The sequence below is a fragment of the Pseudorca crassidens genome, chromosome 8 (assembly GCF_039906515.1).
Source record: "Pseudorca crassidens isolate mPseCra1 chromosome 8, mPseCra1.hap1, whole genome shotgun sequence".
Taxonomy (NCBI): domain Eukaryota; kingdom Metazoa; phylum Chordata; class Mammalia; order Artiodactyla; family Delphinidae; genus Pseudorca; species Pseudorca crassidens.
The window spans coordinates 16,927,357-16,950,267 of record NC_090303.1 but is presented as its reverse complement, the minus strand read 5'-3'; the positions used below and the strand labels follow the sequence as shown (position 1 = coordinate 16,950,267).

General features: G+C 39.8%; 1 protein-coding gene across 20 annotated transcripts in view; it reads right to left on the bottom strand.

Moving 5' to 3' along the window:
• The window catches only part of NRCAM (neuronal cell adhesion molecule), a 320,573-nt gene that overhangs the window by 72,032 nt on the left and 225,630 nt on the right, over positions 1-22,911 (bottom strand). For 9 of the 20 annotated variants that reach the window (XM_067745897.1, XM_067745906.1, XM_067745907.1 and 6 more), the window contains exons 4-10: positions 21,658-21,861; positions 19,236-19,253; positions 16,269-16,374; positions 14,174-14,370; positions 6,573-6,695; positions 1,726-1,896; positions 1,150-1,206 (exon numbers count right to left, since the gene is read on the bottom strand). In XM_067745897.1, the coding sequence (XP_067601998.1) occupies positions 1,150-1,206; positions 1,726-1,896; positions 6,573-6,695; positions 14,174-14,370; positions 16,269-16,374; positions 19,236-19,253; positions 21,658-21,766 (781 nt within the window). In that variant the 5' untranslated portion in view covers positions 21,767-21,861. The remainder of the gene's footprint in view (positions 1-1,149; positions 1,207-1,725; positions 1,897-6,572; positions 6,696-14,173; positions 14,371-16,268; positions 16,375-19,235; positions 19,254-21,657; positions 21,862-22,911) is intronic. The other 11 variants (XM_067745908.1, XM_067745914.1, XM_067745903.1 and 8 more) reach the window with 3 other exon arrangements.

The window sequence follows — 22,911 nt, the reverse complement described above, 5'->3', positions numbered from 1 at the left end:
ATACCTACAGACTACCTTCATGTTTTATGTAGTCCTTGCCTAAATGTGGCCTTATCTCCTGATGGCCTCTCAGAAAAACTTAAAGTCGAAATCATACCGTCTTGAGGTTCTAAGAGCCCTTTACAGTGTTCAACACTTTAATGTATTATCTACTTGATGCTCATAAAAACTGAAAAGGTAACATATGAATTCTTCTCATTTCTCAGAAGAAAAGACTGAACACCAGAGAAGGTATTACTGGAGATAAATTAGAGTTTTCCTTAGATTTTACTGCTCTGAAATCACTTTGGGAATGATTTTGAGACCCATATTTTTCAGGAGGATTTTAACATAAAATAAAATAAGGTAAGATAAAATAAAATAAGGCAGGAGTTGTGATCTGTTTACTCTGGTCATTGATAGTACCTTAATGTTTTTTACTTCATATCTCAAAGGTAAAAAATTAATACAGCAGAAATTCTGCCTTATAGATAATTAAGAGGACCCCATATCCAGAACCCATAATTTTCAGGTATAGACTCTATACCTGAGAGCCATATTTCCGTTAAGGAAATCAAATTCTTTTCTTTTTAAAAGAATGAAGTTAAATCCTCTATTTTTAAAAAGATTACTTCCACTGAAGACAGTCACTCGATTTTAAACAAAACTAAGAGAAATACTATTGCTAATTATATGACGTTGATAAGGTCATGTGAAAACAGATGGAAATACGATGATTTACTATCAAAATCCACTTAATATTAATTGCAGAAAGTTTACTAAGACTTTGACGTTAGTATTTTAGCAAGTTAACGCACCTTGCCAACTCTTATTTAATTCATGAGAAAAGCTTATGAGCCAGACAAAATATGAAAAATGTAATTCTGAACATACACGAAAGATTTTTTTTCCAAATCTCGTGGAATGGTTCTTTACATGAAAACAGTTATAGTAACTTTCATTATTATACATACAACATGGAACACGTTTTAGTGACATGTTTGAAAGCTCAGAGCTAAACTTCATATGAAACATACATTGATTTTAGTGGTATTAAACATGGAACTAGGAATTTCATAAAGAAATAAGGTTAAACAGCCATGGAGGTGAAGTTAGTGAACTAAATTCTACAATGAAGGAGACATATCAGTTACAATCACCATAACTCACCACCATAAAACTCAGTGTCACTCAAATTAGCAGCTATAGTGTCATTCAATTCATCCACTGAAATAAACAGAATATTATGAAGAATGCAAAAAGTAGGGGACAGGGGATTGTAAAAAAATGTATTGGGCAACAAAAGCAAACATATATACCTATGCTGACCGAGTACCATCCCTACCAAGTAAAAACAGTGCTTTACATTGTATAGAACTATTTCATTAATTCACTCAGCCACCCCCCAACCAGTAATATGTGAATATATAACCGAAGCAGCAGGACTCCCAATTAAAGGCATAGTGGAGCATAAAGCACTCACAAATGCTCAGAACACTAAGTAGATTCAGGAAGTTACCATGGCAACAGTAATGGTATGACAGCAAAAACTGTAAAATACAGTATTTAAGGTAGGCAAGCTCCTTATAATATTGATACATATGCCAACACTTTAGCGACTATTCACAGGTACTTTCCTGATCAGTGAACCTGTTTACTTCAAAGCTAGTAGGATTTAATAATTCATACATTTGCACACATTTGTAAACATCATGGCAAGAGAGTTTCTGGAAACTGAACTCTTACCTGAAATCACCTTCACAGAAATAGGTTGCTTCTGCTGTATGGTTTGAGTGTGATTAAATCGTGCGTAACAGATGTAGTCTTCCCGGGTATCCTCTGGGAGCACATTGGAAAAATAAAGGTCTCCATTCAGACCCTGGGAAACTCTCTCACTCTGTGGAAGTCTTTGAAAGGCTGGAGAAAGGCGGAGAGACATCTAGATCATTCCATCACAAAGTAGCCACTTTCCAAATTAGTGAGATAAATGTATCTACTAATAACTAGTTCTGTGAACTTCACTTGAATGTTTTTTTTTTCTCTATAAAGATCTTTGAGTAAAAGCAAATAACTGTAAAAAAAAAAAAAAAAAAAGACACATGTATTAAAACTCCAATTGTACCTGCCAGACCCTCATTTCTCTGGAGTGGGTGTAGAGGTGAGATTAGAGTTGTCCAGTGAAGGGTTTCATGAGGCAAGCATAAACCAAAAAATGTTTTACAGAGTTTGCATGACTTTTCCTAACATTTAAGTTAATCCCTAATTGTTAATCATAGATACACACGTATCTCAGAAAGTGCATTATGGAAGCTTGTAAGGATGTTAACACGGGTTGCATCTATTGCAGTACATACACAGTCAGACACCTTATACTGTGACAGCACCTAACTGTGATGAACTAGGTCCTGGGCAAGGTGTCAGGTGGACCCGGTTCCCTGCCCTGAGCTTGGGATCTAACTGGAGAATCAGGCAGCAAACAGGCAATTAACAACAGGGTGTAATGCTGCAGACGTGCCACTCAGAGGCCCCCCACACCCAGCCTCCCTCACCTCCTCTACTTTTTCTTTTTAGTGTTACCTATCACCTTCTAACAGACAATGTACTTTACCTGTCATGCGTATGGCTTATAGCCCGTCTCCCCGCACTAGAATTTAAGTTCCAGAAGGACGGAGACCGTCATCTGCTTTGTCTACTGTTGTAGCCCTAAAAATGCACCTGGCCCCTCACAGAAGCTCCAAAATGAAATGAATAACCATCAGCATTCTGACTTTCCAGTTTCACATTTAACAACCGACTTCTCCTCAGGCCCAAGGAACAGTCTAGCCTCAGGCGTGGAGGGGGGATTTTCTAAGGCGATGAGGAACTCAGGGAGATGGGACCAATGATCTATGTGTGAACTGACACTTGGCTGGCTAGCATGACTCAGGAAGCATCTGACTCAGTTCACTGGGAGAGTTCTTCAGCTCTGAAGTGAGAGAACCAGGAAAAATTGTACCTCCTAGTTGCCTGGGGCCAGGTGTCATGTCTCCTGGAGGATTTCTCGAGTCTGAGTCAAGCAGATATGCTCCTACAGCAGCAGGTGCCCTATCTAAAATGTCAAGAAATGCAAAATTATGGGGAAAAGCCTGCAGCTCCCTTGGGCAGGAAAAGGTAGGGAAATGTGGAGCCAGACCTTGAAAGGATGCTGGTTAGCCATGTTAGTCAAGTTCTAGGTCAAGACGGGGGTTTGGATGGTGGTTGTAAATTCATGGTTTGAAGCCATTAACCAGGGAAAAGGTTGTTTTAAAAAATAACTCCGAAAAATAATGTACATTTATTTCATGAATACAAAGAGCTAAAGATAGGGACACATTTCTTCTCTTCCATTTCTCCTGCTGTATTTTATTATGGACCGGTGTTGGGAGATCAAATGAAAGGGAATGCCATTTTATGAGGATGGTAGCACTTTGCCCAAGGAGTTCCTTGGCATTACATTGGGGACAAAAATGTATGCAGATAGGAATACCATGATAAGGTCATCTTCCCAGAAGAATGCTACACAGATCTGAATTTTTTCTCATATCCAGATGAAATTTCACTTGAAAGGTCCAGACGCTTTGCCTACAGCCTAAAATGTATGTAAATGACATGGCCAGCAGTGCAATGTGAAAAAAATAAGTTACATATTCAGATGATTCTGAGACTCTACATGTATATGCCTCTTTATTAAGTGGAAAAGTCATCAATTCTGAGTAAGAACCAATAACCAAATATTGGGTCTCATTTTGGCAGTACATTTGGATACTGTTATCCTCGACCACGTAACCCACTCATTTCCGTTTGATTTGTTACTTATTCTTTCAAAATCTGTAAAAGCTGTTACGTGATCATAGGAAAAATATCTTCGCCCGTTTATTCATTTATATATTGATTTTCCATTTCTTTGTGATACTTTCTCTGAGTGCTTTGATACAGAACAGTCAAAACTGGAAATGAAATGTGAGAGCTGAACTTTATCTTCAGTAATGTGCACAGCTGGTGATTTCAAAGGAAATCATGTCACTGAGAACAGAATGTATTCCCTACACGTATTTTGCAACCATTCCCACCATTCTACCCAAAGGACCCTTGTCAAGGTCAACAGCGACCGCCGTGTTGCCAAATGTAATGCTCATCTCTCAGTCAGATTGGAAATTGATCTCGCAGCAGTATTTGAACCGGCTGATATTCTGTCTTCCCGACACTTTTTCTTCCCCTCGTCCCGGGGACACCCTCTCTTTTTGTTTTCTTCTTACCTAAGTGACTGCTTCTTCTCATCTACTTTCCTTTGCTCCCTAAGTTCTTGGCCCCTGGAGGCTCCTGGTCTCAGTCCCCAGGCTTTGCTCTTCACCACCTGCACCCCCTCCCTTCATCCTCCCCTCCAGTCCCCGGCTCTACAGAACATCTCTGCAGCACTAACATTCACACATTGTCGGCAAGAGCCCTGAGTCTTCCTTGGATTCATGTCGCTGTAGCTCTGATTCCTGCTGGAGACCTCCACAAGGATGCCTCACAAGCCTCTCATCCCAAACCCTGGTTCCTAGTCTCCCGGCAGAACCTCCACAAGGATGCCTCACAAACCTCTCATCCCAAACCCTGGTGCCTAGTCTCCCGGCAGAACCTCCACAAGGATGCCTCACAAGCCTCTCATCCCAAACCCTGGTCCCTAGTCTCCAACGTAACATGCTAAGGGGAGGTGTGGAAGGATGGGAGAGCAGAGCAACAAACAATTCCCTAAGGATAGGGATGGGGTGAACAGATGTTAAACTGCCTAATGAATGACTTCAATTCTCTGTGCCTCAGTTTCCTCATCTAAAAAGTGGTAAGAGTCTAGGCTTCTCTGGTGGCGCAGTGGTTGAGAGTCCGCCTGCCGATGCAGGGGACACGAGTTCGTGCCCCGCTCCGGGAAGATCCCACATGCCACGGAGCGGCTGGGCCCGTGAGCCATGGCCGCTGAGCCTGCGCGTCCGGAGCCTGTGCTCCGCAACGGGAGAGGCCACAACAGTGAGAGGCCCACGTACCGCAAAAAAAAAAAAAAAAAAGTGGTAAGAGTCATCCGAAATGCTTCCTGGGACTGCTGTAGAAAATGGATGAGATAACTTATGTAAAGTCTTTAGCAAAGGGACAGGCACTTAGTAAATGTCCAATCGATATTAGCTGTTGTTACTACTATATATAAAATAGATAATCAATAAGCATCTACTGTATGGTGCAAGGAACTGTGCTCAATATTCTGTAATAACCTATATGGGAAAAGAATCTGAAAAAGAATGGATATATGTATATGTATAACTGAATCACTTTTGCTGTACACCTGAAACTAACACAGCATTGTGAAACAACTGTACTCCAATATAAAGTAAAAAATTAAATTAAAAGAAAATTAGCTGTTGTTGGGGATAAAAGAACGAAACTGAAAGAAGAGACATAACACATCCTGAACAGCTTGATTTCCTTCCCTTGATGGGCTTCTGGTGTTTCAGGAAATGGCAATTCCATTTTACTAGTTGTTCAGTCTTAGACTTTGGAGTTACCTTTGATTAGACTTTGGGGTTACCTTTGATTCCTCTGTCTCATGCCTCCACCCTGACCCCAATAAATCCTGGAGGATCTACCTTCAAATTATATCTGGAATCTGACCATTTCTTCCTTCCTCCCTCCCTGCCTCCCTTCCTTTCTTTCTTTTTTTTTTTTTAATGGCCTCGTGGCACGTGGGATCTTAGTTCCCTGACCAGAGGTCAAAGCCACGCCCCCTGCATTGGAAGTGTGCAATCTTAACCACTGGACCACCAGGGAAGTCCCTGGAATCTGACCATTTCTTACTTACTTGACTGCCACTACCCAAGTCCGAGTCCCCGTCAACTCTTGCCCAGATCACAGCACTGGCCTCCTAACAGAACGCCCTTCTCCCCCTTTCGTCCTCTCTGTTCTCCACACATGAACCAAAGTGAGGCTCTTACTATTTGTTTTGATTCAGGTGAAGCCACTCCTTCAATGTCTCCCTACTTCACTGAAAGCAAAAGCCAAAGCCCTTCGCACTGGAGCCCCTGGACTTTCTTGACCTTTTCTCTCACTGTCGCCCTTGGGTCAGTCAGCCCGGGCACACTGGCCTCCCTGCTGATTTTACACACACCAGGGATGCTCCTGCCCTTGGGGCTTAAACTGGTTTTTCTCTTTCCACCCAGATATTTAAGGGCCTGCTTGCTCTTTCACTCCTGTAAGTTTCTGCTCAAAACTCTGCTTATTTTTCTTCACAGCACTTACTGCCAACTGACACATGTTTTCTAAATGCATTTATTCTCCGCTTCCTTCTCTCCCCGCTTTTATTCCCATTGCATAGAATATAAATTCAGTGAGAGCAGGACCTTTGTTTGGTTTATTCAGAGAGGTGCCTGGTACATAGTAGGTGCTCAATAAAATAAAGTGACTGAATGAAAGGATATGTGATTTATTTTCCTGAGAATCTCTAAGACATTTTATAAACATCTTATGAATCACAAGAGGTAATAATTGATTGGGACAGCCAATAATCATAAGACTCTTGAAGAAAGAAAGTTCTTATTTTTAAAACTTACAATTATCCATCCAGAATATTATAGGTGGTGGTAACCCAACTGGGGGTCTGCAGGGCAGTACCAAAGACTGGCCATTTCTAAGTGTTATTCGTTCAAGTTTTTCTTTGGTCCACAACGGTGACCCTAATGAAATAAAACAATAACTTCTAAGTTATTTCTGCATTGGAAAATAAAAAGAGCACTAGAAAGAAATATAAACCAAACTTTTGGAGAAATAGTAACTCGAAATTTATATACATTAACGACAAAATAATTTTAAATACGGTGTTAAAAAATGACATTAGTAGTATGAATTCTGAGTCAGCAATTCCATGTCTAAGAATTTATATTAAATAAATCCTTAAGAAGATACAAACTAATTTTTCTACAAGCGTGCCCTTCATGAAAGAATGAAAAACATTTCTATGTCAAAAGATTTGTTAAACAAATAACTGTACATGTACACCTTTGAATATCATACAGTGTTAGACATTGTATACTTATTTATAAGATTGATATAAAATATACATGATATCTAGATAAGGCAGAAACGGTTATAAAATAGTACTTCAGAATGAGCTTGTTTTCGACATGTACATACATATATGCCTGGGTAAAAATAGAAAGAATAGTAATTTCCTTGAATGAAAGGATTTGCGAGTAATTTTGAACTTTCTTTTTTGTTCATTTGTAATTGGTTTATTCTATAATGCACACATATTATATACATAATAAACATTTTAAAAAATGACAAGAACTTCAAATGGTTGCTATTCTTTAAATACATGCTCTTGGGTTGTTGAGAGCATGTGGGTACTGACTATTGCAAAAAGAGCCACAATAATATCAAGATAGTGAGGTCACTCTATTTCCAGTGAAATTTTGAAATAAAAATGTTTAAAGAAATGCATGCATCCCAATGTTCACAGCAGCATTATTTACAATAGCCAAGACATAGAAGCAACAACCTAAGTGTCCATCGGGCAGATGCATGGATAAAGAAGATGTGGTACATATATACAATGGAAAATATTACTCAGCCATAAAAAAGAATGAAATTTTGCCATTTGCAGCAACATGGATGGACTTGGACGGCATATGATAAGTGAAATAAGTTTCTGTACAGAGAAAGACAAATACTGTATGATATCACTTATATGTGGAATCTAAAAAATACAACAAACTAGTGAATATAACAAAAAAGCAGCAGACTCACAGATACTAGTAGTTACCAGTGGGGAGAGGGATGGGGGAAGGGCAGTATAGGGGTAGGGAGTCAAGAACTACAAACTCTTATGTATAAAATAAGCTACAAGGATAGGCCCCAGTGTGGCTTCCGTGCCATCCATCTCGCGGTTGCTGCCGTAGGAGAGCTTGGCGGTGGCCCAGGCCACACATGCCCGCAGGCCCCCACTTGTCTCCTGTGGCAGCCTCCATGCAGTCACCCAGGCCCAGCCAGCTTGCCGGGGCTCTCAGTCTGCCCGTTCTCTAGTCACCGCTTACTTCGGGGTCCAGCAGATGCCGGAGACCAGGGAGACCTCGTGGAGGACCTCGCAGGGGCCGCTAGCTGCCTCCTGAGCCCACCGGGTCTTCAGAGACTCTCCGGAGAAGCTGTGTGGCTGACAGGATCTTGGTGCTCCAGCAGGGTGTCAGGCCTGTGCCTCTGAGGTGGGAGAGCTGAGTTCAGGACATTAGTCCACCAGAGACTTCCCGGCTCCACGTAATATCAGATGGCGAAAGCTCTCCCGGAGATCTCCATCTCAACGCTAAGACCCAGCTCCATTCAACAACCAGCAAGTTACAGTGCTGGACACCCTATGCCAAACAGTCGTGCCTGACAGAAAGACAAGATCCAGCCTCATCCAACAGAACACCGGCACCAGTCCCCTCCACCAGGAAGCCCACACAACCCACTGAACCAACCTTAGCCACTGGGGGCAGACACCAAAACCAACAGGAACTACGAACCTGCAACCAGCGAAAAGGAGACCCCCAATACAGTAAGTTAAGCAAAATGAGAAGACAGAGAGACACACAGCAGATGAAGAAGCAAGGTAGAAACCCACCAGACCAAACAAAGGAAGAGGAAATAGGCAGTCGACCTGAAAAAGAATTCAGAGTAATGACAGTAAAGATGATCCAAAATCTTGGAAACAGAATAGAGAAAATACAAGAAATGTTTAACAAGGACCTAGAAGAACTAAGAGCAAACAAACAATGATGAACAACACAATAAATGAAATTAAAAATTCTCTAGATGGGTTCAATAGCAGAATAACTGAGGCAGAAGAACGGATAAGTGACCTGGAAGATAAAATAGTGGAAATAACCACTGCAGAGCAGAATAAAGAGAAAAGAATGAAAAGAATTGAGAACAGTCTTAGAGACCTCTGGGAAAACATTAAACCCAGCACCATTCGAATTATAGGGGTCCAAGAAGAAGAAGAGAAAAAGAAAGGGAGTGAGAAAAGATTTGAAGAGATTAAAGTTGAAAACTTCCCTAATATGGGAAAGGAAATAGTCATTCAAGTCTAGGAAGTGCAGAGTCCCATACAGGATAAATCCAAGAAGAAACACGCCAAGGCACATATTAATCAAACTCTCAAAAATTAAATACAAAGAAAAAATATTAAAAGCAGCAAGGGAAAAACAACTAATAACATACAAGGGAATCCCCATAAGGTTAACAGCTGATCTTTCAGCAGAAACTCTTTAAGCCAGAAGGGAGTGGCAAGACATATTTAAAGTGATGGAAGGGAAAAAACTACAACCAAGATTACTCTACCCAGCAAGGATCTCATTCAGATTTGACGGAGAAATTAAAACCTTTACAGACAAGCAAAAGCTGAGAGAATTCAGCACCACCAAACCAGCTTTACAACAAATGCTAAAGGAACTTCTCTAGGCAGGAAATACAAGAGAAGGAAGAGACCTACAATAACAAACGCCAAACAATTAACAAAATGGTAATAGGAACATACATATCGATAATTACCTTAAATGTAAATGGATTAAATGCTCCAACCAAAAGACATAGACTAGCTGAATGGATACAAAAACAAGACCCGTATATATGCTGTCTACAAGAGACCCACTTCAGACCTAGGGACACATACAGACTGAAAGTGAGGAGATGGAAAAAGATATTCCACGCAAATGGAAATCAAAAGAAAGCTGGAGCAGCAATTCTCGTATCAGACAAACTAGACTTAAAAATAAAGACTATCATAAGAGACAAAGAATGACACTACATAATGATCATGGGATCAATCCAAGAAGAAGATGTAACAATTGTAAATATTTATGTACCCAACATAGGAGCACCTCAATACATAAGGGAAATGCTAACAGCCATAAAAGGGGAAATTGACAGTAATACAATCATAGTAGGGGACTTTAACAACCCACTTTCACCTTGGCCAGATCATCCAAAATGAAAATAAATAAGGAAACACAAGCTTTAAATGATACATTAAATAAGATGGACTTAATTGATATTTATAGGACATTCCATCCAAAAACAACAGAATGCACTTTCTTCTCAAGTGGTCATGGAACATTCTCCAGGATAGATCATATCTTAAGTCACAAATCAAGTCCTGGTAAATTTAAGAAAATTGAAATCGTACCAACTATCCTTTCCGACCACAATGCTATGAGACTAGATATCAACTACAGGAAAAAAATCTGTAAAAAATACAAACACATGGAGGCTAAACAATACACTACTTAATAACCAAGAGATCACTGAAGAAATAAAAGAGGAAATCAAAAAATACCTAGAAACAAATGACAATGAAAACATGACAACCCAAAATCTATGGGATGCAGTAAAAGCAATTCTAAGAGGGAAGTTTATAGCAATACAATCCTACCTCAAGAAACAAGAAGCATCTCAAATAAACAACCTAAACTTACACCTAAAGCAATTAGAGAAAGAAGAACAAAAATACCCCAAAGTTAGCACAAGGAAAGAAATCATAAAGGTCAGATCAGAAATAAATGAAAAAGAAATGAAGGAAATGATAGCAAAGATCAATAAAACTAAAAGCTGGCTGTTTGAGAAGATAAACAAAATTGATAAACCATTAGCCAGACTCATCAAGAAAAAAAGGGAGAAGACTCAAATCAATAGAATTAGAAATGAAAAAGGAGAAGTAACAACTGACACTGTAGAAATACAAAGGATCATGAGAGATTACTATAAACAACTCTAGGCCAATAAAATGGACAACCTGGAAGAAATGGACAAATTCTTAGAAAAGCACAACCTTCGAGGACTGAACCAGGAAGAAATAGAAAATACAAACAGACGAATCACATGCACTGAAATTGACACTGTGATTTAAAATCTTCTAACAAACAAAAGCCCAGGACCAGATGGCTTCACAGGCGAATACTATCAAACATTTAGAGAAGAACTAACACCTATCCTTCTCAAACTCTTCCAAAATATAGCAGAGGGAGGAACACTCCCAAACTCATTCTACGAGGCCACCATCACCCTGATACCAAAACCAGAAAAGACACTACAAAAAAAGAAAACTAAAGGCCAATATCACTAATGAACATAGATGCAAAGATCCTCAACAAAATACTAGCAAACAGAATCCAACAGCACATTAAAAGGATCATACACCACGATCAAGTGGAGTTTATCCCAGGAATGCAAGGATTCTTCAATATATGCAAATCAATCAATGTAATAAACCATATTAACAAACTGAAGGAGAAAAACCATATGATCATCTCAATAGATGCAGAAAAAGCTTTTGACAAATTTCATCACCCGTGTATGATAAAAACCCTCCAGTAAGTAGGCATAGAGGGAACTTACCTCAACATAATAAAGGCCATATATGACAAACCCACAGCCAGCATCATTCTCAATGATGAAAAACTGAAACCATTTCCTCTAAGATCAGGAACAAGACAATTTTGTCCGCTCTCACCACTATTATTCAACGTTTTGGAACTTTTAGCCACAACAATCAGAAAAGAAAAAGAAATAAAAGGAATCCAAATCAGAAAAGAAGAAGTAAAGCTGTCACTGTTTGCAGATGACATGATTCTATATACAGAGAATCCTAAAGAGGCTACCAGAAAACTACTAGAGCTAATCAATAAATTTGGTAAAGTAGCAGGATACAAAGTTAACATACAGAAACCTCTTGCATTCCTATACACTAATGATGAAAAATCTGAAAGAGAAATTAAGGAAACACTCCCATTTACCACTGCAACAAAAAGAATAAAATACCTAGGAATAAACCTACCTAAGGAGGTAAAAGACCTATACTCAGACACTGATGAAAGAAATCAAAGATGACACAAACAGATAGAGAGATATACCATGTTCTTGGATTGGAAGAATCAATATTGTGAAAATGACTCCACTACCCAAAGCAATCTACAGATTCAATGCAATCCCTATCAAACTACCAATGGCATTTTCCACAGAACTAGAACAAAAAAATCTCACAATTTGTATGGAAAGACCCCGAATAGCCAAAGCAATTTGAGAAAGAAAAATGGAGTTGGTGGAATCAGGCTACCTGACTTCAGACTGTATTACAAAGCTACAGTAATCCAAACAGTATGGTACTGGCACAAAAATAGAAATATAGATCAATGGAACAGGATACAAAGCCCAGAGATAAAGCCATGCACATATGGTCACCTCATTTTTGATAAAGGAGGCAAGAATATACAATGGAGAAAAGACAGCCTCTTCAATAAGTGGTCCTGGAAAACTGTACAGCTACATGTAAAAGAATGAAATTAGAACACTCCCTAACACCATAAATAAAAATAAGATCAAAATGGATTACAGACCTAAATGTAAGGCCAGACACTATAAAACTCTTAGAGGAAAACATAGGCAGAACACTCCATGACGTAAATCACAGCAAGATCCTTTTTGACCCACCTCCTAGAGAAATGGAAGTAAAACCAAAAAGAAACAAATGGGACCTAATGAAACTTAAAAGCTTTTGCACAGCAAAGGAAACCATAAACAAGATGAAAAGACAACCCTCAGAATGGGAGAAAATATTTGCAAATGAAGCAACTGACAAAGGATTAATCTCCAAAATTTATGCAGCTCCATATTAAAAAAACAAACAACCCAATCCAAAAATGGCCAGAAGACCTAAGTAGACATTTCTCCAAAGAAGATAAACAGATTGCCAACAAACACATGAAAGGATGCTCAACATCACTAATCATTAGAGATATGTAAATCAAAACTATAATGAGGTATCACCTTACACCAGTCAGAACGGTATCATCAAAATATCTACAAACAATAAATGCTGGAAAGGGTGTGGAGAAAAGGGAACCCTCTTGCACTGTTGGTGGGAATGTAAATTGATACAGCCACTATGGAGAACGGTATTGAGGTTCCTTAAAAAACTAAAAATAGAACTACCATATGACCCAGCAATCCCACTACGGGGTATATACCGTGAGAAAACCATAATTCAAAAAGAGTCATGTACCATAATGTTCATTGCACCACTATTTACAATAGCCAGGACACGGAAGCAACCTAAGTGTCCATCGACAGATGAATGGGTAAAGAAGATGTGACACATATATACAATGGAATATTACTCAGTCATAAATGGAAATGAAATTGAGTTATTTGTAGTGAGGTGGATGGACCTAGAGTCTGTCCTACAGAGTGAAGTAAGTCAGAAAGAGAAAAACAAATACCGTATGCTGACACATATATATGGAATCAAAAAAAAAAAAAAAAAAAGGTCATGAAGAACCTAGGGGCAAGATGGGAATAAAGATGCAGACCTACTAGAGAATGGACTTGAGGACACGGGGAGGGGGAAGGGTAAGCTGGGACGAAGTGAGAGAGTGGTAGTGTATATATGGACATATATACACTACCAAATGTAAAATAGATAGCTAGCGGGAAGCAGTCGCATAGCACAGGGAGATCAGCCCGGTGCTTTGTGACCACCTAGAGGGGTGGGATAAGGAGGGTGGGACGGACACGCAAGAGGGAGGAGATATGGGGATATGTGTATATGTATAGCTGATTCAGTTTGTTATAAAGTAGAAACACACCAGTGTAAAGCAATTATACTCCGATAAAGATGTTAAAAAACAATAAGCTACAGGGATATATTGTACAACATGGGGGATATAGCCAATATTTTACAATATCTATGAATGGAGTATAATATTTAAAAATTGTACACCTGTAACTTTTAAAATATTGTACATCAACCGTACTTCAATTAAAAAACATTTAAAGAAATAACACTTAGACCTCAATTACCCATTTCATACTTAATTTATTTCCATCTGGCTGTTTGGAGTATGCTTAAATATAAGATTCATGAGAAATTAATGATTAGATCAATTTGAGGAAAAATACACTTTCCTTACCCCTGGTGTTTTATTCTGGACTTGTACAAAAGACACATTGGATTGGCAAAGCATTAGGCTGAGGAATTGAGGTCAAGTGGAAAGGGGTGATGATTTTCAGAGTACTGGAATCAATTCCATTGCTTTCTTGTAATGGTATTTAGATGGTGTAACAGATGCTGGGGTTGGAGCTATACTTTAAAAAGGGTCCTGTTTGGTGAACAGGTCCGACTTACTGGATGGACGGATGACAATGTTATTAGAAATTGCAGCCCCGCGTTCGTTCCTGGCTGTACACTGATAAACTCCTTCATAGGTCTCTGCTTTCCCCTCGCTCATGATGTTGACTGTGAGGGTTCCCGAGCCAGACTTCATGGTGACAAGAGGGTCTTTATCTATGTCGAAATGAGTCCCATTTCGGGTCCAGGAGAAACTGCCCAACGCATAAAGGATTAAGCTTGTTTACAGCCCAGAAAAACAGGATTATTTCCTCTCTAACAAATTCCTGGCAATTTTATGGATTTCTAAATAACGATTAGATTTTAGTATTCAGTAAAAGAACAATAGGCTCCACACCTAAAATGTTTCATTGAATTATGACTTAGAAAAAAGTGCCGGCCATACATACTAAGGTACATGTCTTCATTAGAACTAACCAAAATCTGACTCAATAAAGAAATCATGCATACAGATTGCCTGTCATCTTTCAAAGAAAACATGAAGTAGGTCTCCGAGGCATACTCTCTTAGAGCTTTATTAGCATTTGAATTGTAAACTCCATTGTTCATAGAATTGATAACCTGCCTATAAAGATTTGCTCTGGGCTGAAGTGTAAGAAGAAAGGCCTTCACAAGTACTAATATATGTGTGTGTTTAAAAGTGATCAGACCAGTGTCAAGTTACCAAAATGCAAAGTATGAGTTGGGAGGAGAGGAAACATGAGCTCAATGGTGTTTTAAGTGTCGGTTATTAAAAGTGATCATTGTATATCAAATATATTTTGAGAATTTTTAATTCTAGAGATGATTTTTGTAAATTTCTTAGGAAGTATTTCAAATTGTCAACTGAAAGTCTTCTTTTTCAGTTTTATTTATGTAAAAGACTGCCTTATATAAAAGTCCCAGTGCCCAAGTAATCAAATACTTGATAACTGGTCACAAATCAACAATGGCCACGCTCTTAACAAAAGCATGAATCTCTGAACTTTCCCATGATTTCCAAGCCCTCCTGGATTTCCCTTCCCACTGCTTATCCTTATAGCAGGAGTTGTCACAACTCCTAGGGTAGGGGACAGGGGTGTTGGCTGCTGCTGGCTTATTGTAGGTAGAGGCCAGGGATGCTGCAAAGTATCCCACAATGCACAGAAAAGCTCTTGTCTCCACAGCAAAAAAATTGCCCAGCCCAAAATATCAATAGAGCTGAGATGGAGAAATCCTGCCTAACAGTTACAGGAGGTAGTAATTAAATGTTAAACTAAAAGGGGTGTCATCAAAGGACATCACATTAGGGCCTGAGTGCTCAAGGGTTTCTAATAATATGACAGAAGAGATTGCTTTGAAGCCATCCTTTGATGGAAGTTTTTGGTATACTTTGGTAATTTTTTTCTCCGGTGCCAGTCTGTGATAGATGAATAAGGCTCGTCATAGACAAACTTGGAAATAAAATATTGAGAAAATTTCCCTTCTTTATAACTTAAAAAAATACACATTATCTCTCAAAAATAATTATCTAACCCTCCAGAATTTCCAGATACTACTGGACAAGTTATGGATCATCCACTAAGGAGCTGTGGGACCTTGGATAGGTTAACCTAGCATTACTGGGCATCAGTTCCCCATCTATAAGATATACTGGTTGGACCAGATAATGTCTGCTGTCTCTCCCAACTCTAAAAGGCTGTACAGTGCGCATGCCAAGGTGCATATGGAGAATCCTGAGTGCTGAACACTGCCATGTTTGGAAAACCACTTGGGGCTATTTTATAGACTTGTAGAGAGCTAGGAGAGATCTTCGAAGTTGTCAAGTTCAACTTCTTTATTTTACATTTATCTGTAAACTGAGGCCCATAGAGAAGGAATCTACCCATGTCATAAAGCCATCAGAAGGCTCTTTCCACGCCTTCCCACAATGTTTTAGCGTATCACAGAAAGGTATCAGTATGGAAATGCAACCATCTGGGTTTTTAAGAAGGACCAACAGAATTTAATTAAGCAGAGAGACAAAACAATGAACCTACCAATGATACTTTAATAATACGCAGGACCTGAAATTAACTTCAACATGAATATCAATGCTTATTATCAATATTATAACAGCACAAAGCACACCCACCTTGGAGGAGGTTTCCCTTTGGCCTCACACTGGATTACAATATTCTCCCGTGGGTCAATAATGTAATCTTTTGGAGACTGTTGAGTAATGGTTGGAGGTTGTACCACTTAATGGTAGAAAGAAGAACAATGTAAAGAAATAAATCATTTAATATCATAATAGCAATCACTTTTTTCTATATCAAAATCACTTACCCTAGACTAAATATTCTCCAAATGTTTCTAGTAATTTCCACTGTGGTAACACACCCCCTCAGCAGATTTTTAGCTAGCTAAAAGACTCCTAAAATTTTGGAGTCAAGGCATAACTCCCTTTTGGTAACTTTATATGTGCTCATAAAGCCCATTTCCCCACTCTGAAAGTATGGGAAAATAATTACCAATATAAGCTTAATATTAAGATGTTTCATTTCTGATGTAACAATGAGAAATTTCTCTGATAGTTTTGATTCAAATGATGCCTTTCAATGAAATTTAAGTTATGAGGTAAATTTGCATCTTTCTTGGGAAAGAGTTACGGACTTGTAGTTCATTACTGGGCTGATGTAAATTAATACATTGGTAACAAATATATTTGAGAAGCTAACGTGAAAAAGATGGTTAAAATTAGAGACTTGACATGTCTTATTAGAGCCAGGAGGTAGGTGGCTACTAGGAGCAAAGATAAAACAAACTTCTTTAGAAGAGAAATTGAATTGGGAAGCTCTCTGTTTTAGGAAACAATATTCTCATTTCACTCTTCAAAGTGTTATCTGATCATTTATTATCAAATTGTAGGGAGAAACTGTTCTGATCTGGAGCAACTGAATCTGAAAAAAGCTGGTACGTGGACATTTGATGTTCAGGTCACTCTAAGATTACCACGTCTTCCTTCTTGTGAAATCAGAACCACAGAGTGTAGAACAGGAAGGGACTGGAGAAATAATCCATTTCAACTTCTTTTGTTGCTCAGAGCAGCAAAACAGCTTGACTAGGAAGGCACAAAGCAGAGAAGAGAAGCGAACTCTCCTGGTGGAAGCCACTGCCTTGCACAACTCGAAGGAGAGCTGTTTACACAGACTAGTGGTTCTCAACCAGGGGCCATTTGCCCCCAGTCCTTGGGGGACATCTGACCACATCCAGAGTCCATTTTGGTTGTCACCACTGGGATGGGGGTGGTCCTGGCATCTGGTGGGTAGAGGCCAGGGATGCTGCTAAACATCTTACAATGTACAGGACATCTTTACCATGTAAAGACTTATCTGGATCATTTTTCATATTCTGGATCGTCCCTTTCCTCTCCACCTATGCTCTGTGCTTCCTTTGTGAAACTTCTTCCACCTGTCAATCAAGTATTTCCCAAAGCTTAATAATCGTCCTCAGCTTTTGTCTTTCTTTCCTGTGGTGAATTGTTGCCAGGGCTAAATTGATCATTTCCATGTTCAATGCCTTATAAATCTGTAAACATGGATCTCTTCTCTTGCTTTGTCTGCAGTCTCGGGGCTGTTCACCAGACGTCTCTTACTAAACATCCAAATAACACCTAAAATATAGATAAAAAATGAAACTCATAATTGCCATCATTTATTGTGCACCTATTAACTGCGGGATACTACTGCACAGCGTCAATTTCAACTCCTTTAGCAAGATCCATCCCTTCCTCGTCCTCCTTAGCCAGCTGCTCTTCCCAGCCCCTAGCACTGTTCACAGGACACTCATGCTTCTAGCCGGCAGTTACCAAAGCTGGTTAACAGTTTGGGCTAGTGGTTAAGAACTAGTCTATTTCTTACCAGCTGTGAGACTTCAAGCAAGTTTCTTAACTTCTGTAAGCCCTCGTTTCCACAGAGGAAAAACAGGGTTTAAAAGTAGTATCTATCTCCTAGGGTTGCTGGGAAAATTAAATAAAATAATTTGTGTAAAATTCTTAGTACATTCCAGTCCTATAATGGTTCAGTGATGTTAGCTATAAACATTTTTAATTAGACCAGCTTCACTTTGGAGTGATCCTTCAGGCTTTGGGAGTAGAGAGTTTGGGATGATGGAAAGAAGCCTAGAATTTCCCACTCAGGGACTGGTGGGGATAGGTGGTGGGTAGGGGGATTTTTAGGAGTGACTCAGTCCAATTTTTTGTGCTTTTCTGTAAGTGACAGAGGTGCAAGGGTAATGGTTGCAGACCCAGAACTTCTATTCATGTGACTGTAACAGAGCTGGCTTAGCTGCCACGCATAACTACTAAGAGTTTAGCACCTAGATGTACCTCTTTGAAGCGTGCTTAGGTCAACTGGCAACTAACAAGGGCTTTGAAGTAATAAGGGGAAAAGGTGGTTTTATATAATTTTCCTGGCTAATCTAATATCAAAGAATTTTTCAAATGCCTGAAAACTACTTTTTTAGGTAGATGACAGATGTTGCCCTACTGTCAGAGGCAGCAGTTATAGATTAGAGCACGCCACTCAGAGATGATGTGAATGGGGGTGCCTGTCTTTTGCACACATCAAAACAGTTCTCAAATTCTCTGGGCCATTATACTGATGACACTTAGAAACACTAGTCTACCCAGTCCTACAGGTTGAAGAAGTTTGACAGCGAACTCGGGTGAAGCATTTTCATGCACCCACCTCCTATATATACCCAAAGACATGTTTTTATTCCAGCAAGCCTTTAACAGCATTTAGAACCAGACATTCTCTTCAAATTTAGTGAATTTTCTCACTGAGTTACATCAGATGTGAACAAAGCTCAGAAGTTAGTAGCCCAGAATACTGGTAAAAGAAAGACAGTAATACCTGAGTCTTCAGAATTCATGCAAGGAATAGATTAAACCTGCTTCTTGGAATTTAAATGCAATGATTAGCCACAGTAAACACACACACTTAAAAAGACGTTAGTCACGAAAACAAAATCGTGCGTTTTAATTCACAGCATTCATTCAAAAACAAAGACACAGTCAAATTTTCACACTGCCTGGTAATGACGGAAAGACACTTACAGTCTTCAAGAAGTTTTGCTTTTTCCCCAGCAATATCAGCAGGTGAGTGGGCAAACAGGATTAAAGAAAACCAGGTGTTAGTAATAAGAACGTTAGCACCCTGAAGATAAAAGGGGCATCTTGCCTATTTTATTTGACCTAAAAAACCAGTAGAGCAAAGACGGAGGTTGTGAAGTAGCAAGAGAAAGAAACTCCCATTAAAGGTTTTGTTTATTCCTGAAGCAGACCTTTCTACATCCACATATGGAAGAACAAAAGGGATCCTGTAGGCCAAAAAATGATTCTCCCAGGAATAGGAATGGCTAATTCCATTCCATACGTGTTGTGCTGGACAAGTAATTACATTCAATTTGAAAAACAGCTGAAATCTACAATTAATCTGAGTTGTCACAGACTGTGTTGTGTCTGATCCTATTACCCCAGACATCACTACGCACATGGTGACAATACCTAACAATGGGACATTGCTACAATGACAGCGCTCCATCCAAGCTAAATCCAACACTGATCTGAGGTTTTTAGATTTCTACGGTTAATTGCCAAGTAGGTAATTGCAATTTTCAGACTGCTAGCATGTTTCTGCTTCAGAATTCCTCAGTCACCCAGGGTTTGCTAGTACCCACCCCAAGGAGCGGCTCATGGAAAGGGGGGATAAGGAAGAGGGGCAGGGAAGAAATGACATTAGCATGCAATTCACATGACTCTGCTGTGCTGCCTGTCATTACTACTTGCAAAGGTTAATGCAGGAGCACCTGGGTTGCCTGTGACTTTCTTTTCATCATGGTTCTGCTGTTCTCCATTAGCAGCGATAATTGAGTTAGCCGTAGGTGACTGTTTGCCTCTGATTGTAAGACTGAGCAGTCAGATTAAAGGGGAACATATTTAACAGAAGAGAGAACAAAAGCATTTCTCTCAAATGCTCTTTCTTCTACACATCCATTAGGGCAAATGCTTACTTAGGCATTCCAACTCCAATGGGCTTAACCAATCATATCTCTTTTTTTTTTTTAACTGAAATTAAGGTCACTGAATGAATATCTTTTGAAAAGAAGGAGAACGTTGCATTTTCTTACACTTTAGACTAAAGATGCACAGAAAAGGGAGTCAACAAAGTATGGGGCCAATCACATCTCTTCTTAATTGTCTCCCCACTGGCAGTTGCAACCTCATTGGCAAAAAAAAAAAAAAAAAAAAAACCTGACATCCCAACAATAGAATCGCCCCGGGAAAGTGTACCTTCCTTGTACCTTGGAAAGCTCGCCAAACAGATGTTCTATTCAAGAAGCTAATGGATTTAAAGAGGTCATGCTGATTAGGGATGAAGAATAAACCAATTCTGAAGTACAGTAATAGTCCAGATTTCAAATTCTGCTTTCCGTTGCAGGAAAAGTGACCCGTTGGCCCCTAGCATTATCTTTATTTCTTACAAACAGGCCACCCAGCCCAGGGAGAGTGCAGTATATACAGTACTTTATTCAGGAAAGGGTGGGCTCCTATAGTAGCTGTTACTTGCTCCACTTTTTTTTTTTTTTTTTTTTGTGGTATGTGAGCCTCTCACTGTTGTGGCCTCTCCCGTTTCGGAGCACAGGCTCCGGACGTGCAGGCTCAGCAGCCATGGCTCATGGGCCCAGCCGCTCCGCGGCATGTGGGATCTTCCCGGACCAGGGCACGAACCCGTGTCCCCTGCATCGGCAGGCGGACTCACAACCACTGTGCCACCAGGGAAGCCCACTTGCTCCATTTTAAATAGTAATTTTGCCGAAGACTTGTTTCATTCTCAACATTGACATCTTGGTTTTTTATCACCGTTTGAAAAACAAAGACCTCTCACTAGGCTTTAGATAAGATATAGTTCCTAGCTCTAAACTCATATTAAGATCCAAAACTCAAAAGTGAATTGTGCCTTGTCTGAATCCAGAGAAACGAGCCGTGGGTAGTTTGGGGATACAGAGGGGCGTGGGGTTGGCTGAGAGATGATCTTTTCACTCTTAGCATATGAAGAAAGAAGGTGGAGATGCGGGGACAGGATAAACGGGGTGTGTGGGGGGTCTCTGTGATCATTTTAAAGCGATTTCTATAGTTTTCTTGCGGGACTGCTTCTATAAAGAGTTGCCTGCTGGGAGGATCAGGGTAGCTCACAATTCACTCCTTCTCTGGTCAGCCCCCCCCATGGTACACCAAAAGCACCTGAGGGGAGGGAAAGATAATGACAGGGAAGGGACAATGTGTCTGCGATTCAATGGCCATTTCTAGGGTCTGATTCTTTATAAACACAGGGTGCTGAAGGTAAAAGCCAGATTAGTTTTGATTCACTTTTCAGGATCACACGGACATCTCCTCCATCCACACGGCTCAGAGTGATGGTAAATGCCGGGGAGGGTCTGACTCCCGGGCCTAAGAGCTTTCCAACGTTAATACTTACGATCAAGAGGGACTTCCAGTGCACTAATCATCTGGCACAGGAAGAGGATCAGGGGTGCTCTGCTTGCAGATAAGTGCTTCTTTTTCGGCATCATTATTTTAAGCTGCATTAGCTGAACTCCCGCTGAGCCCCACAAGCTGAATTTCCTTTTCTTCTTTCACAAAAGATGTGTGTGCAACGTTTAAATAAGTCTCATGCAGGAAACTGAAAAAGGATAGGAGAAGAATTATAGTGCACTTTTGAAAAAAGGAGGAAACGAAGAGAGGAAGTCGGCAGCACAGAAAATCAGTTCTGTATTATACATGAACTCTAAATGGAACTCTAACTTTTAAATATTTCACTCTGAAGACTGAGAGACTCATTTATTCATAAATCAGCTAAAATTAGGTCAGAAATATTTGTAGGGATGTCAAGCAAAATCTGTCAACTTTGCCACCCTTCTGGTTTTCCCATTTTAAATATCTGCTTTATATTAGAGGCTACCATGTTCCTAATAGATCAGGAAAACTTGGCTTATAAATCAGTTAGAAGGTGTGCCTTTGAAGGGGAGGCCTAATGGCTTCTCCTTTCTAGAGATTACCACTGGGAAGGTTCAGGGCATGGTTGCCAATTTGCTTCAAACCCCAAACACTGATTTACCGGTTCAACCACCAAGAATTCTGGCCTTCTCCATCTCCTACCTAGACGGTGGCAACAGCTATGCCTGGGCTCTGAGTTCCAGGTCTTCCTCACTGCAGTCACCCTCCTAAACAGTGCTGATTAGTTTTCCTAAGGGTCTTTGGTTAAATACTGGGAGTAGCCCCATGGGACCTACCCAATTAAAGTTCAATATATCCTTAAATAAGTAATACAAAAACTTGAACGACCTGGTCTCAATTCATCCCACCAACCTCATTTCCCTCTATCGTCACGTAAGTATTCTTTTTTGCCTGATTGTCTGACTCTGCTTTGCTTTCTTGGGTCAATCCTTCAGTACGCTTTGAATTTTCCTAACTTCTTGCCTTGGTTTATTCTATTCCTTTTACCTGGAATGCCCTCTCCACCCTATGTCCTCAACAATGTCCAATGGGTTTCTTTATAGAGCGTTTACTGGGTTGGCCAAAAAGTTCGTTTGGGTTTCTGTAACATCTTATGGCAAAACCTGAACGAACTTTTTGGCCAACCCAACATGAGCTGATCACTCAAACTAGAAGGCATTTCACTCTCTGAGAATCTCTGAAATTACGTTTTATTCATCACATATAGTATACAGGT